Below are 17,500 nucleotides of genomic sequence, written 5' to 3'. Positions count from 1 at the left end.
GATGCAGATAAGGAAGTGAGGCGGAAATGAGACGTAGCAGGGATGGGGGGGGGAGGAGGCGTTGGGGGTGTGTGTGGTGGGGGGGGGGCGATGGGGGAGGGGGGGTCTAGAGTGGGGGAGGCGTTGGGGTTTGCTGCTGGCTGCATACTTACAAGATTCTTACAAGGCGCCACGCCCTGACAGCAGGGAGGCAAGCACACACAAACGCTTGAAACACAGCAGGTCACAACGTCTTCATCAAGAGTGAGAGAGAGGAAGGATGCGTGACGCGGCGTGACGCGGCGTGACGCGGCTGCTCACCTGTGCGTGCACCAGGGCGTCGGTGAACAGGATGAACCAGTTGACGGAGAAGCGGCCGGCGTTCTGCAGGGTCAGCGCCTTGTTGCTGCTCTCACACACCAGCCGGCGGTGAGGCTTCCTCAGAGAGTCCTGGAGACACACGGGACGAGATCAGCACACACACACAGCCAACACACACACATAAGAGCAGCGAGCCCACCGTCATTTTGCCGGGGAAGCTCTTCCAGAAGTGGAAGGTGTACTCGGCGTCCTTCCTCTTCCTCTTCAGCTGGAGGGTCAGAGCTTCAAACTTGGAGCAGCTGTCCTGCAGCTTCTGGTAGTCACTGGAGCTCTGCACACACACACACACACACACACACACACACACACACACACACACACACACACACACACACACACACACACACACACACACACACACACACACACACACACACACACACACACACACACACACACACACACACACACACACACACACACACACACACACACACACACAGTGAGCCTCAGACTGACCCTGGAGCTTCAGGGCGGCGTGTTTGCCCGTGGCGTTCACTCACCACTTCAAAGCAGGTGGCCAGCTTGAGCAGCAGGCGTGCGTACTCGTGCAGGTGGGCGGCGGGCAGGTAGAGGAGGGTCAGCAGCAGGTCGGCCATGGCGGGGGTCTCCTCGCTGCATTCTGCCAGCTTCTGCAGCGGCTCTGGATTCTTTCCAAAGAAGTCTCTACAGCCAAGGTGGAGAGGGGAGGAAACAGGAAGTGGTTCAGGAGGCAAACACGCGAGGGGAAACGCTGCTGATCATCAAGCACAGACTCACAGTGAGGGTTTACTGAGGGTCTGGAAGCCCCCCATCACGTGGAAGTTACCCACAATGCTGCAGTACCTGGAGAAGAAGAAGAAGAAGAAGAAGAAGAAGAAGAAGAAGAAGAAGAAGTGTGTGTGAACGACAGAGAAGACAAAACAGTGATTTGTAAGAAGAACTCTGACTTACTGGCTGTAAGCGTCCAGGAAAATGTGGGCGTGGTCGAGGATGAGGAGGCCGCGGACGTCACGGCCGCGCCGCAGGTTGGCGGTCAGGCTGGTGGCGTGCTGCCCGGTGAGGTGACACAGGAGGCTGAAGCGACCCGCCAGAGTCTGCAGGAGCCCCAGAACCACCGGGCCCAGGGCCGAGGTCAGACACTCTGCAGAGAGAGGACACGTCAGAGACACGGGGGCAGAACCAGAACCAGAGCAGAGACACAGAGAGAACCAGAACCAGAACCAGAACCAGAACCAGAGCAGTGACACAGAGAGAACCAGAACCAGAACTAGAATCAGAGCAGAGACACAGAGACAGAACCAGAACCAGAGCAGTGACACGGGGACAGAACCAGAACAGAGACACTGAGACAGAACCAGAACAGAGACAGAACCAGAACCAGAGAAGAGACACAGAGACAGAACCAGAACAGAGACACAGAGACAGAACCAGAACAGAGACAGAACCAGAACCAGAGAAGAGACACAGAGACAGAACCAGAGCAGAGACACAGGGACAGAACCAGAACCAGAGCAGAGACACAGGGACAGAACCAGAGCAGAGACACAGGGACAGAACCAGAACCAGAGCAGAGACACAGGGACAGAACCAGAGCAGAGACACATCAGTGTCCACATCAGGACGCCTTCACCCCTCCAACACTTCCCTCCCTCTCGTCTCCTGCGCTCTCACCCAGGTCCAGCAGGGGGCGCACCACCTGGGTCTTGATGTGACACAGCTTGCAGTAGAACTTCCTCTCAGCGGCGGCGAGCTCGTGGAGACTGGCGATGAATCCCATCACGTTCCGGTCCGAGAGCGCCACACAGCGCTGGCCGCCGGCAAACACGCTGCTCACATAACCCAGCTGGAACACACACACACACACACACACACACACACACACACACACACACACACACACACACACACACACACACAGATGAGCACAGAGTAATGAGCAGAGTTCCAGACCCCCCCCCCCCCCACCCCCCCAGATCCCGGCCCGCCTCCTTACGTTCATACAGAAGGGCAGCAGCACGGGTTGCTGCGTGTATCCGCCGGCCCGTTCCTCTTCCTCCTCTTCGTCCGCCGGCCTCAGCTCCGCCCCCTCCGTCACCTGCTGCCCGCTGTAGTAGAGGATGGGCTGGATGCAGTCGCCGTCGGCCAGCAGCACGGTGTGTCTCTCTCCCGCTCCCACGTCCCAGACCCGGATCCCCTCAGACATCTGGGAGGGGGAGGAGGAGGAGGAGGAGGAAGAGAGAGGGAACGTCATGGATGGATGGGAGGAAGATGGCCCTAACCAGTGACTGCACCTGAGGACGCACCTTGGCGAGGCGAGGGACGGTGCTGGGGGAATCCATGTGACCCAGCTGACCGGAGCTGTTACTGCCCCACGAGAACACCTGCCACACACACACACACACACACACACACACACACACACACACAACACACACACACACACACACAAAATTGTCTTTGTGTCCCCGTGTCCTTGCTATTTGGGATTAGTTGGACCTAATAAGTGTGTGTGTGTGTGTGTGTGTGTGTGTGTGTGTGTGTGTGTGAAGCTGGGAACTAACCTGGGACTGAGCGGTCACAGCCAGTGAATGGTGATCGCCAGCGGCAACGCGCACCACCTCCTTATTGCTCAGACTTTTGATGCACAGCGGCTGTAATCTGCACACACACACACACACACACACACACACACACACACACACACACACACACACACACACACACACACACACACACACACACACACACACACAGTGTAAGCCACGCCCCCACACACGGGTGTCTGACCTCAGTGGCGCCCGGTCCTACCTGGTCAGCTCGTCTCCGTGGCCCAGCTCTCCGTGCTCGCCCTGGCCCCAGCTCCACACCTCCGTCTGCAGGGTGGGCAGGACCTCCTGGGCCTCGGGGGGCGGCCCCCCCAGGGGGGTCAGGGCCGCCGGGCAAATCCGGGGGCGTCCGGGCCTTCGCAGCAACCGTGGGGAGACTGTGTGTGCAGGGGCGCCATGGAAACAGAAACCACACAGACAGTAAATCTACCTGCTGGCTCGTCTGCTTCTCTCTACTGTTACAACTTTCAGGGCTTGGAGGCTGTATGGCTGATTAACGCTCCTTTGTGTAGGCATCAGCAGACAGGTCACATGTTCCTGCTGACTGATTCAGGACATTCAGACTCAGTCTTGACTCTTTGCGAGTCCAAACGTCTGAGGCCGAGCAGCGCCACCATCAGGCCGACCCCGACCCTCCGGCCGGCTCACCGGGTGTACAGAGAGCTCACATCCTGCTGAGCATGACACCGTGACTGACTGACTGACTGAGTAATGACTCCCTGTGAGTCACAGCTGATCTAACCTCCTTCACACTGCTGAGAGCAGAGCAGTCAGCAGAGTCACAGCCTGAAGCCACGCAGAGCTGCAAACAAACATGGAGCCGTATCTGGGTCAAAGTTCAGCAGAGCAGATCGATGATAGTGACACACACACACACACACACACACACACACACAGACACACAGACACACACACCTGGTGCTTCAGACTGCAGACAGATTAACTGAACGTCGACCTGCATTCCTTTCTTCTTAATCTCACTAAAGCCTCACAGGCATGCAGAGCTCCATCATACCGACACACACACACACACACACACACACACACACACACACACACACACACACACACACACACACACACACACACACACACACACACACACACACACACACACACACACACACACACTGGAACACAAAGCTAGCCCATTCCTGCAAGCTGGGTGAAGAAGCCCATAGCACAGGCAAACACACACACAGCCACACACACACACAGCCACACACACACACACACACACACACACACACACACACACACACACACACACACACACACACACACACACACACACACACACACACACACACACACACACACACACACACACACACACACACGTGCCTACTTACACATGAGAGTACAGGAGGAGGATAAGAGGTGAACAGCGTATCTACCCTGTGAGAGGAGTCCAGGCAGAGACAGACGCCTCCTCAGGCCCTCTGCCTCCTCCTCACGGATGTCCCCCGTGCTGGAGCTCTTCCTCCCCTGCATGGACTCCTCCAGGAGGACGCGCTCGGCGGCGCCTTCGCCCGGCCCGGGGGGAGGCGCCGTGAGCCCCGCCGGCCCGCCGGAGCCCGACGCGGCGGAGGGCAGGTAGAAGTGCATCATCTTCTTCAGGGACAGGGCCTCGTAGGTGGAGGCCACGCGCTCGCCCACCGCCGAGGCGCAGGACGCCACCAGGCTGTTGAGGGTGGAGCTGGAGCTGGAGGCGGTGGGGGTGGAGGGGAGGAGGGGGTCTGCTGAGGACTGGAGGGAGGAGAAGCGAGCACAGATCAGAGAGTTCATTCATTACTCAGTGTGTTCATCAGAGCTCTTCATCATGTTTGGGACAGGAGGCCCTCACACTCACAGGCAGAGGGAGGTCTTCTCCAGGCGTCTCCTCGGCCGCCTGCTCTGCCTCGCTGTGGTCCGTCAGCCTCTTCAGGTAGTCCTTCACCGCCTGCTCGTCTGGGTAGGGGGAGTTCTTGGCCCTGCTGCCCCCTGTGGTCTGAGCTGAGGGGTCAGAGGAGTCTGAGGCGGGCCCGTGTCCGTTAGCCAGGACCGCCCCCCTTTGCTCCGGGGCCTGGGGATGGAGCGGGTCAGAGGAGGGGTCGGCGCCTTCAGGAGGGGCTGAGGGGTGGGATGGGAGCACAGGCTCAGAGGGGGACAGCTTGATGCCCTGAGTGGGTGCGGGTCCATCTAGTTTGCCGTTGTCCTCGGTCATCTCCACCCCCACAGGGCAGCAGTGACTGTCTGAGATGATGACGTGGTCCTCCTTGTCCGTCATGGTGTACAGCAGCTGGTTGCACTGCCTGCATTTGTCCACGGGGGGCCGATGGAGGTCCTGAGGGCCGAGGCGCCGCACCAGGGCCAAACTGTGCGACGCTCCGCAGGATATTTGGAGAACGTACCTGCCAGCAAAGTGCTCCACCTTCTGGGGTTTGGACACGGGGAAGATAGAGGTGCTGAGTCCCAGCTGAGCCCCGCTGCCCCACGACCACACCTCCCTCTGGACCGAGAGCGCCAGGGTGTGCTGCTCCCCACAGGCCAGCTCCAGGACCGGCACCGTCTGAGGGGGACTCACCTCAGAGTCCACCAGCGCCACGGGGGTCGGGTTGGGGACGGCGTTGAGCCCCGAGAGGCCGCACTGCCCGGCGCCGTTCTCCCCCCACATGTGGACGCCACCGTCCTCCGTCACCGCTCCGCTGTGGAAGCTTCCGGCCGCTACGGCGATCACCCGCTGGCCGCTGAGAGCGCCCTCCAGGACGGGTTTCACCGGCTCCACCGCCTGACTCTGCTTCCATGGCAACTCACCAAAGCTGAACACCTGACCGCCTGAAGGAGCAGCACACACACACGTCATCACTTCAGACTGTCATGATCTCAGCTAGGAGCTCTTTACTGGATGAGAGTCTGACCTTCCACCAGCAGGACTCCATGCTTCCTGCCCAGGGCGGCCTGGAGGACGGGCCGGGGGAGGAGGAGCCTCTCGGGGGTGAGGCTGTAGGAGTAACCCCTCCATGTGTGGAGCAGACCTCGCTCTCCTCCGCCATCATCCCCAGAGCTGACACACACACACGCACACGCACACACACAGAGCAGACGGTCAGGGTTTGGTTTAGGTGTTCTACAATGACAGGTCAGAGGTCAACCAATCATAACCAGTTACAGTTCTTCTTTCTCATGAAGCAGCACAGTGGACGTACACAGAATCAACAAACAGCCCACCATCAGGGCCGAAGCATTTCATCTGTTATTAACCCCCCCCCGCCCACAAAATGTGAACAACAGATGTTTTGTGACAGCAGAACGGAAGCGGTTCCCCGGGCGATGTCACATGCTGATCACATCCACAGTGAGGGAGCATGGAGGCTCTTCAGTACCTCTGACTCTGGGTCTCCATCTTCACCACTTAGACCTCCATCCCCCTGTGTTCTGCTGCTGCTGCTGCTGCTGCTGACGATGAGGATGATGATGAAGCTGTCACTCTTCACCTCCAGAATGAGAATCTGTAACAAACAGCAAACAACAAACAGCAGGCACCATGACCTCAGTGTTGACTTCAAACAGACCAGCAGGCTGAGAGCAAATAGAGTGTTTACTTAGCTGGTAACCCACATTTAGGGGGGAACAACGCTATAAAGCGAGCTAATAACATTATATCAGCTGATTAACCTCTGCTGCTACACGGATTTGGCCATGAAACGTGCTGGCAGCTGTTCCATCCTCATCATGACACCTTAGCTGCTCGGGAAGATGCCGTTAGCTCGCGTTTTTAGCTCCCGTTAATCCGTCCAGCTAATTAGCCACAGCGCTAACCCGGGCTACAGGTGCGCTGTCCTTCTCCCGTTAAAGCTTAAAGCCTCTAACTTACCGTCTGTCTTCACTCACTGGCCCTTCACAGCGCGTCGACACACCACACCACACCACACCGCACACACACACTCACACTCACACTCACATGCGCGTTAATCCGCTCGGTAAACGCCGCTGGCTGCGCTGTGCCGATGTTGACACGGAGGAACTGTCAATCAAAGATCGTCTCATGAGAAGAGGAGCCGCGAGCCTGCAGTTCCTCCGCAGGCCGCCAGAGGGCATCGGCTGTGTTAGCTGACTGTAATGTGGCGCTTTAAGCTCTCAATGAATCATGCTAACACTTATGACATAACGCGTGGCTAAAATAAGCACGTTACTTTATTTAATCTATACCGTTTTTTAAGGTTTTATCTTAATTGAGGTTTCTATTTTGTATAAAGCGTTAAAAGCAGAGTGAGACCTCTGCTGTGTCGCTGCTGTTGTTGTGACAGAAACTACGGAACCCGAGAAGGATCAAAATACTTCATGTAGTCAGTAACCACGACTGACTAGAGACTAATATACATGTCAATAAACAGCACAAGCTCTGTAAAACTGTAAAACTCTGTAACCTGAAGGGAAAGATTGATGAATGAAGAAATATATATATATAATAAATCATTATAATTCTCTTTTATGGATGTAGTTTAGATTTCCCGATTTTTATCCAATTCCACAAACATAAACATCAACTTTCAACATGTATGAACCCCAATTCTAAAGAAGTTGAGATCGTGTGTTAAGTACAAATAAAAACAGAAAGTACTGATTTGAAAATTCTCTTTGAACATACTTGATTGAAAACAGTACAAATACAAGATAAGTTATGTTCTAACTGATCAGCTTTACAGCGTTGTTGTAAATATACACTCAAACACGTTGGTACTACGCGTGTTCCTCCATGATGAGTATGTGCTCCTCAGCATTATGGTGCCTTCACTGACACCACAGGCACCAGCAGGCCTCATAGTGTGACAGATTGTTGTGTTGATAATAATCCAGATGATGCTTTTCCTCTTAGGTCGTCCATTACGTCCCAAAACAATCTGAAAGGTGAACTCGTCACACCAACACACACGTTTCCACTGTGCATCAGTCCGTCTCAGATGAGCTCCAGCCCAAAGACGGCAGCAGTGTGTGTGGATGTTGTTGTTATACGGCTTCCTTGACAAACTGTGTTTACTGACGACTTTCCAAAATGTTCCTATGTGCCTTTATTGACTATTGATGACCTCGGGATGACATCATATTCCAATCAGGTTGCATTTTGTAGGATAACTGCTTTGGAACATGGAGTCTTTGCTGAGTCATCGTGCAGAGTTACAAACATTAAATATGAAAATCCACTCAGAGATTTCTGCATTATTGATCAGATCCCCATTTCCACAGGTGCTTTTGGTAATGAAGGGTAGTGTGTGTGTGTGTGTGTGTGTGTGTGTGTGAGAGCAAATCTTAATCTCCATGTATCGTTCATCAACAAGTGAAATGCTTAAGAATTAAACTAATAAATACGAAGATAAAGAAGTGTGTGTTGGTGTGTGTGGGGTCGCAGTCTGGCCTCCTGCAGTGCGTCATGAGTCCCGGAGCGCCGCCTCCACCCGGCAGGTCCCGCTGCTGCGCGGCGTGGAGGCGGCAGCCAGAGTCCAGACCCGTGAACCGGAGAGCCGGTGCCGGTGCCGGTACCGGTTCCGTGTGGTCGCACCTCGGGCAGCGCGTCGTGCGGCTGAACGGGTCCCAGCAGCGCATCAGGCAGGTGACGCAGCAGACGTGACCGCACAGCAGCGGCAGAGGATCGCATACACACACACACACATCACACACGGAGCAGGGAGTGTCCTCACAGCTGGACATCACTGAGACAACACGTGGACACACACAGAGCGACGGCTAATAAGGCTTTCTGACGATGACATCACCGAGACAACGCCGTCAGCTGTGGATGGAATGCGTTACGTCATGTCTCCGCTGATCTGACTCAGGGGAGGAGGAAGAAGAAGAAGAAGAAGAAAAAGAAGACTGCTTGTCCCTGCAGCCACATACACACACACACAAATACACATTTTGTTTGAGTGTATTCCATCTTGTCTTTCCAAAATAAAACAAACAGAATAACATCAACTGGATTCATATTTATTGCAGCTTCAGATTTTGACAGGTTTCAGTTATTGCAATATTAAAACTTCAGATCTCCTTTATGAGCGTCTGATCCATAAGAAACACGCGCACACACACACACACACACAACTTTAAGGTACATATTGTGTGTTTGTTTCCTCTTTTTTGAACAGTGCAGAGACTTACTGTACAGGAGCAGTGAGTGCCCCTTGTGGTACATGTGGATCACTGCAGCTAAAATGACACAAAAAGGCAGTTTGATACAAAATAAGGAGGAAAGAAAATACAGTTTGAGTGAAAAATAAGGCATAAAACTTTGTGTCTCATCCTGCAGGGACATCTGACTGTTTCAGTATTTGTATGAGTGTAATTCTGTCTGTCTTTAAATCAATGTTATTAGTGGAATGAATGCAAACGCTGAAGAATCTTCCTCTGTAGAGAGAACATAAGAGGGCCCACGCAGGTTTGAAATGAACATTTAATGTCTCACTGGGAAATGATTGAGGTTGAATGCCGGCGCTCACATGTTGATCCTCACACACACACACACACACACACACACTCTTCAGTAAAGCTCAGTTAGACTCACAGCAGGGGGTTCATCTTCCCTCTCCACCATCCTGAGCCATGAAAACTAAACAAAAACAAACTCTCCCTGTCACAGTGAAGCTGGTTAACATAGACAGTCTTGCTCAAGGGCACTTCAGTAGGGGTAATTGTCCGTCTGTGGAGCACTTTACTAGATTCTGATTGTATAACTGCACTACATGTCAGGAGTGAGTCGTGCTGGACTCTTCTGCCTAAACGTTACTGAGTCTGAGTATGATTACGCTGAATATGACTTCAGCGACAAATATGGTACAACGGCACAAAGACCTCTGATACAGTACAGTGATGAAGGTCAGCCGGGTCTGGGCCTGGCAGAGGCACGGCAGGCGCGGTCCCTCTCCAGCGCAGAGTCCCGTCAGGTCTCCACCTTCCCGTAGGTCCCGTCGGGGGGGCGGTAGTGTTTGGGGAAGGCCTTGAGCTGCAGGGAGTTAAAGGCGTACTTTCGACAGCCCACGTTCTTCACCGTGTTCTCGCGCCTGCAGCCCTCGCTGGTGAGACAGGACACAGGAGACACGTTCACACTCACACACTCAACAACACAACACAACACAACACATGTGGTTTAGTGCGCAATAGGAGAGAAGAATACTTATCTGAGGTGCTTTGATCAACAGCCCGTCACAGGACTGAGCTCACTCACTCACTCACTCACTCACTCACGACGTCTTTGCTGTTTCTGTGGGATTTCTGCTCTTTTTATTTTGTTTCTGATGTTGCAATTCCAGCTCATCACCAGTAGAGGCCACTATAAGCTCTCAAGTTACTTTGTTTTCTCCACAACTAAAGTGATCCCAGCTGATTTTACTAAGTACAGTGATTTCCAGGTGGTTCAGGTTCAAACTGGCTCAGTGGCGTTGTTGATTTTTGTAAGTTGCAGCGTTCTGGAGAGGTTTGCAGTTCCATGTTCGGGGTCTGAAGCCGTTTAAGTGAAGCCCTGATGCTGAAGATCCTCTAAAAGCTCCTCTACATGAAGCTCCACATTCAGTTAGATACAGTTTCAGTTCTTTATAAGAGTTTTCCTATGACATCACCTGAATACTGCAACTCACAAAATAGAGACGACGTCAGCAGCAACGTTCAGATGTAAGAAGAAGATGAAGAAGAACAACACAGCAGAGGGACAAGGACAAGCCACGGCAAATGTGTAGACAACATTCAGACACACACACACGGCAGAGACGGACAGATGGAGGAAGAGACAGACAGACAGATGGGTGAGAGGACAAACAGACAGACAGACAGAGAGCAGAGAGGAACATCAGGAGCTTTATGTTCTGCATGTGAACAGAGGAGACAGTGATTACAGTGAGTGTTGCCTTCAGGACACGCTAATGCAGGTTTCCAGGGTTTTGCTGTACATTGAATGCATCGTGTATGTAGGGAGAAGGCGTGGCTAAAGCGTGCTTCCACATTTATGGAGACAAAAACTCATGGATGAGTGGCATCCTCGGCGTTCCAAACGTCCCAGAGAAGCTTTTCTATACAAGACAACAAGAAGTTCCATTCAGATCCACACTCTGAAGGTCGTGCAGCAGTCGTGTCCAATAAATAAGAATACTTTATTACACACGCCAGACTGTAACCATGGTGACAGCTTAGAACTGCATTAAGTGCCATTCACACGTTCATAGTCGTAGAAGAAAACGACGTCGTGGCGGCGAGCTGAGAGTCAACATGGCACAAGCGTGGTCAGGTGATCCAGATGACCTTTGACCTCATGATCCAGGTGACCTTTATATACTCAGACAACAGAAAGCAAACAGCATTTTGGCATCCAAGCATTATAAATATGATTATAATATATAAATAGATCCTCTTAAGAATATCAAGCAGGAGAAAGGAAAGTGGAAAACCTGGAATTTCTCCAGGGTGGGATTTTGTTTAGGAAGCACTTTTGGGAATGATGTGGGATTATCAGAAACTAAACACAGGATTTAACAGGATTCATTTGTGAGTAAATTGAATTCTTAACAGGATAATCTTCCTCTCATCCACACACAGCTCGGTGATGTGAGGTCATTACCCATAATGCATCCTGCCTCGCCAGGGAAACTCAAAGAGGTAGAGCTACAAATGCAATATTCCAAATTTATCACAAAAATCACCTAATAATTCAAGAGATTAGGAAAATTCCCGGAAAGAAGTGCAGCACGGAAAAGTCCGGAATAGTCTGGAATATTGTCCAACAAATGAATCCTAATAATACAGAAGCAGCACAGAGATGGAATATAACACACTGGGATATACGCTGTGTGTGTGTGTGTGTGTGTGTGTGTGTGTGTGTGTTTGGGGGTCACGGGAGCGTGTGGCGCTCCTAAAGGAGGCTATTTGGGTCTGATCCATTTCCTTACTGGGTCGATCTAAGTGGGACTCTGTGCTCCCGGGAGGAGACACACTTTCATTTAGCTTCACATTTACTGGCAAATACATGGAACACTCTGGGTTTCTGATTCCTGAGTTTGACCTTTTCACATCCTTCACTCTTCCTCCTGCATAGTGTTTCTGTATAATATAACCCCCCCCCCCTGATACAGTGGAACACTCCAGCTCATCTGATCATCAATAAGGAGCTCTCTGTACTCTTGGTTGCCTTGTTGGAGGTATGAAAGGTCAGGGCCTCAAACACTCAAACAGATCCAGAAATAAAGACCTCAGACCCAGATCAGGTCTGAAGGAGGCTTTCAGTCTGCAGACCAGTTTCATTTGTTTACCTCTGAGTACAGAAGGATATAAATGTAGATGAGACACACACACACACACACACACACACACACACACACACACACACACACACTGTACAATAGAATCAATCTTAAATAGTCAAATGTCTTTTCTTTGTTAAAGTGCAACAACGGGCGGAAGACGAGAAGAAACCAAACATGTCGCCCCCTCATGTCGGACGCAAGGATGCGGACGAAGAAAGAAACGAAGGTGCTTGATCCTAGCAGCTACCATCAACTACCCCCCCCCCCCCCCCCCCCCCCCCGATCCTTATAATCTGCTTATTTAAACGTATTCACAAGTTTACAGGGCAACAAACTGAAGGCCTGCATCATTGCGGTGCACAGCCACTGTTGGGGAGGCCACAGGGGGCGGGGCTAAGTCTACAGAGTGGGCAAGGCTCATCCAGAGGGGCGGGGCTGAGCGTGTGCCATGTAAATGTCGTTTACATCCTAAAGACAATCCTGTAAACACCACGACTCAAACATCTGCTTCAGTCCATCATTAGAGCATGAGAGAGAGAATTTACTCAGAATTCTGCCTTGAAGCCACATGTGGAGAAGTTCAGGTCGCTCCCATCCAAACCAGGCCGAGCGCTCCTGACATCACCACATGTTGCTTTGCTCAGCAGGGGGAAAGGGGGAGGGGCATGTAAACGCAGGCGCATGCTGATAATGGAAGCGCTGCAAGCAGGGATCATCCAGGTGACATCATCATCATCATCATCTCACTTCTCCAGGTTCACAACTGACACTTTACACATCCCAAGACTGTGGGCCGGTTTGCCTCCTCGCTCGCAAGTGAGCCAAAGAACAGGGCGGGGCTTAGCCTTTCATGGGGGGGGAGGGGGTGGGGGGGGAGGTGTGTAAAGCCCTTGCTGGGGGGAGGGGGGCGGGGGCCGGTGGCACAGTTTGAGAATCACCCACAGGGCGTCCGTGTGGACTTCCCCCGCTCCTCCCCGTGTCCCACGCCTCAGGTTTACTCAGTCACTCCTAAACGGTCTGCGTGGCGTGTGTGTGTGTGTGTGTGAGGGGGGGGGGGGGCTCAGCTGCAGCGGAGCTTGGCCAGGAAGTAGGCCACGCTGAGGAAGATCCACACCACCAGGAGGTTTGGGCTGAAGGCCAGCAGGGGCAGTGAGTACAGGAGGCTGGGGTCCAGACGGAAGTCCCGCACCGGCAGCAAGCCGCTCAGGTTCTTCTGGATCACCCCCTCCCTCGTCCCAATGCTGGCCAGTCAGGGGGGGCGGGAGGAAGAAGAAGAGGAGGAGGAGGAGAAGAAAGAAAGGAAGGAGGGAGGGTGGGAGTTGGAAGAAGGATCAAGGTTGGGAGGGAGGAACAGATGGAGAAGAGGCGGACAAAGTGGAAGAGATTCAGGAAGGAAGGAAGGAAGAAAAGAAGGAAGGAAGGAAGGAAGGAAGGAAGGAAGGAAGGAAGGAAGGGGAGGAAAAGTTGGAAAGTTTGGGGTTGGGGGGACAAAGCAGGAAGGAAGAGAAGAGAGTGAAGGAGAGAAAATAAGAGACAAGATAATAAAAGAAAGATTGCAAGAAGGAGGGAGGAAATGAAGTGCAGAGGAGGAGAGAGGACAGAGGAGACAGGAGACAGGAGAGAGCAAAGCAGTGACGGAGCCAGAGCGGACAGATGGAACATGCAGGGAAAGACGAAACACGATGAAGAGTAGGCCACAGCCGGCAGACACAGGAGCATCGGTGCCACAGAAGGAAACGTGACGCAAAGAACAAAGGAGAGAAGGAAGCGAGACGTCCGAGTAAAGAAACGACATCATCTAAGAGCGTGAGGGGGAGGAGTCAGGGAGCCATGGAGGGAAAGAAAGATGGCCGCACTCCAAACAAAGAGGGAGGAAGCTGGGGGGGCGCCTGCATCCCAGCATGCAGCGCAGCTCAAACCCCCCAAAGCCTTCACACACAGGCTCAGGTGAAGCTGATGAGGATGAAGGGAGGAAGAGGGGAAGGAGGAGGAGGAGGAGGAGGGGGCAGAGGTGAACAGACATGGGGTCATACGAGGGGGTCTGTGGGTGCACAGAGCAAGAACAGCAGACACAGCAGGGATGACATCATCCGTATGGAGGCACAGACAGGTTCACAGGCGCCTGCATTACCACATCCTACCACCGGGGCGCCTGAGGTGTGACGCCGCTCTCACCTGGACTCCAGCACGGCCCACCTGATCTAAGCTAACGCTGGTTGTTTTCTAACTCGGGGTCACTTCCTGTTTAATCTGATTGGCTGTGACTCTTCTAGCAGGAAGATGATTGAGGGGACATCCAGGTTCCCGTAAATACAGACCGTAACAAAGACTGTCCACTGAGTGCTGTAGGGCTGGACGATAGGACGGGGGGTAGTTACTGTCCTTACCCAGCTATAGAGCATCGCAGCAGTAAACAGAGCGTCGCAGTAAACAGAGCGTCACAGTAAAGAGCAGATTTGGTTTCAGTTCAGCCGACTAAACACAAGACGAGCTAAAGGATCCAGATCTGCCACGGATCCAGATTTACTCCATCCAGACAGACAGACAGGCAGACAGACAGGCAGGAGGTGGACAGACAGAAGGAGCTCTCATTTCAACAGGAAATACAAAGACATGACTGTAAAGACAAAGACTCTCTGGATGGGGACTCCCTTCTCTAACATCACCAGACTGCTGCCATGGAGACAAACGGAGAAAGACACGGCTCAAAGGTGGACGAAGGAGAGGACAAAGCAGAGGAGGAGAGGAGGGAGGAAGTGTGAAGGAGAGGAGAGCGATGGAGGGAAGAAGAGCTCCGATTGGACAAACAAAGGGACAAACTCTGAGCCAGTCTCACACTGCTGCAGCTGGACTCTGGACGGACAGACGCAGACAGACAGGCTGGACTTAAGGCCTACAGATGGACCGGTGTGTGTTTGAATAGCAGCCAGGTCCTTCTGCTCTCCAGATCCTTGTCACCTGGACTTTAGGTGAGTCAAAGAGACGAAACACGTCGCCTCAGAAAGTGACAAGAGTCTGAAGAAGCGTCTGAACCTTCTGGTACTCAAGCCTCCTCTCTGCTTTGACCCCAGACAGGAAGCAGGAGATGAGTCTTTCAATCACACTTGGGCAAAGTTCGTTCTAGTCCTAAACTTCTACTCTGAATTGAAAGGTTCAGGCTCCAGTCAGGCCGATTGAAGATGGCGGCGGTCTAACTTTAAGCCTTGCCCAGGTCTGACTTCTCCACACTGAGGCAGGAGGAGGCAGGAGGACGTTCCTACCTTCTCATACAGTCCAGGGCCTGGGTGAAGACCTGCGGGGCCATGCCGTGCTCGTGCTGCAGGATCAGGCACTGCTCCAGGGTGACCGACATGGCCGTGCGGTCTTTGGCGCTCTTGCAGCTGGTGAAGCGCACGCCGTTCAGCCGCCGACAGATCTGAGGGGGGGAGGGGAGGAAGAGACGTGTCAGTCACAGCTGGAGCCGGGATGCTAGACCTGGTATGAAGGTCAGAACTGTGCTCTTGTGTCGTTCCCCGTCGTATCTAGGTGATGGAGTGTGTGTGTGTGTGTGTGTGTGTGTGTGTGTGTGTGTGTGTGTGTGTGTGTGTGTGTGTGTGTGTGTGTGTGATGTCGTACCTCGGCCGCCTGCCAGAGGATGTCCACGTTCTTGTTTTTCCTGGCGTGGACGTTCTGCCCCAGAAACCTCCAGCTCGGGGACGAGACCTCGGGAGGCCTGACATGTGGGAGGAAGACGGGGGACATGTAGGTAAAGGGAGAGAGGACAGGAGAGGAGCTAGGATGGAGGAAGAGAGGGCGGAGGAGATGATGTCTCTACTCACAGTCCTCAGGCAGGACCTCTTTGAACTGCTCGTAATAAGAGTTGAGCCTCGATAAACTCTCCAGGTTAATGACCTCCTGCAGGGAAGTGTCTCCAAACCTGGACACACACACACACACACACACACATGTCTCACTGTCTGGACGTCCCTGGCGGTAACGTAACAGAACAGAACTTCTCCTCCTCCAGCTCTCTCACTTCTCAGCCAGTGTTTGCTGCTCGTTGATGCCCACGTTGAAGTGGACCGGCTGGACCCGGAGCAGCATCCCGCTCTGGATCTCCCGCGGCAACGCGTCAAACATGGTTCCCGGCAGGGGGATGCGGACGTTGAAGCCGTTCCGGTTCCCCGTGATGATGGGCAGCATGTCAGGGGCGGAGCTGCCGGTCGCCTGGGTGACCTTGGGATGACACAGAGTGGAGTAGAGGCGGGGACGAGAGGACGAGAGGATGGGAGGACAGGAGGACAAGAGGACAGGAGGACGGGAGGACGGGAGGACGAGAGGACGGGAGGACGAGAGGACAAAAGGACAGGAGGACGGGAGGACAGGAGGACGGGAGGACAGGAGGACAGGAGGCAGGAAGACAGGAGGATGAGAGGACAGGAGGACAGGAGGACGAGAGGACAGGAGGACGGGAGGACGAGAGGACAGGAGGACGGGAGGACGAGAGGACGGGAGGACAGGAGGCAGGAAGACAGGAGGATGAGAGGACAGGAGGACAGGAGGACGAGAGGACAGGAGGACAGGAGGACGGCACTTTGGAGACGTGTCATGGTCTTACCTTAAAGGTGACGTTACGCAGATCCATGACGCCTACGCTCATGTCCTCCAGCATGGCCAGCTCCTCTCCTGAGGACGAGCGAGCAGGAGAGCGTCGTCACACACAGAGGAGTCACAGAGGAGCATGGACAGACAGACAGACAGACGTGTGTGTGTGTGTGTGTGTGTTTACCGTAGGTGCTCAGCAGGGACTCGAACTGAGCCAGCAGGCCGATGGTGTAGAGCTGCCGGAGGAACCCGTCGTCACGGAGACAGTTCCTCAGCTTGATAATGAAGCCGCAGATGAGAGCGGTGAGCTGCAGCAACACACACACACACACACACACACACCAGTCCATATGATTCAAACATATGGTTTCATATCTAGTCTGGATGAAGCTTGGCTACTGATGAGATGACGTCACTGAAGGCATGTATGTGTGTGTGTGTGTGTGTGTGTGTATGTTGGTCTCTGTGTATCCGACGTGTGAAATCGTGTGTGTCGTGTTGATCTCCATCCTCACACAGACGTGACAGACTGAGGCTACAGATGAGGAGCTGTCATACACACACACATATGGAGAGTAAAGGACTGAGGTGTCTCTCTAGGTGTGTGTGTGTGTGTGTGTGTGTAGGAGTGTGTGGGTCTGTGTGTGAAGAAGATCCCCTCTCACTCTCTCTCTCTCTCTCTCTCTCACCGTCTGGCAGAAG

The 17,500-nt window shown here is 53.3% G+C and overlaps 1 protein-coding gene and 1 pseudogene across 1 annotated transcript in view; both read right to left on the bottom strand.

Moving 5' to 3' along the window:
- The window catches only part of LOC143015720 (alsin-like), a 10,286-nt pseudogene extending 3,323 nt beyond the window's left edge, over window positions 1-6,963 (bottom strand).
- A 2,115-nt stretch (window positions 6,964-9,078) lies between these two features.
- LOC143015721 (inositol polyphosphate-4-phosphatase type I A-like) overlaps window positions 9,079-17,500 on the bottom strand; it is a 23,404-nt gene continuing 14,982 nt past the window's right edge. Inside the window, 9 exon segments of the mRNA XM_076169778.1 lie at window positions 9,079-9,997; window positions 15,475-15,629; window positions 15,830-15,903; window positions 15,906-15,926; window positions 16,033-16,130; window positions 16,230-16,429; window positions 16,812-16,879; window positions 16,983-17,106; window positions 17,488-17,500. The exon segment at window positions 17,488-17,500 is cut by the window's right edge and continues 160 nt beyond it. Coding sequence (XP_076025893.1) covers window positions 9,865-9,997; window positions 15,475-15,629; window positions 15,830-15,903; window positions 15,906-15,926; window positions 16,033-16,130; window positions 16,230-16,429; window positions 16,812-16,879; window positions 16,983-17,106; window positions 17,488-17,500 — 886 coding nt within the window. The 3' untranslated portion in view covers window positions 9,079-9,864.

Source organism: Genypterus blacodes, unplaced genomic scaffold, assembly GCF_046128005.1.
Source record: "Genypterus blacodes isolate CSIRO-AG114 ecotype Tasmania unplaced genomic scaffold, CSIRO-AGI_Gbla_v1 ptg000213l_1, whole genome shotgun sequence".
Taxonomy (NCBI): Eukaryota; Metazoa; Chordata; class Actinopteri; order Ophidiiformes; family Ophidiidae; genus Genypterus; species Genypterus blacodes.
Note: the sequence above shows the minus strand (reverse complement) of the source record. Positions and strands in the feature narration are given on the sequence as shown.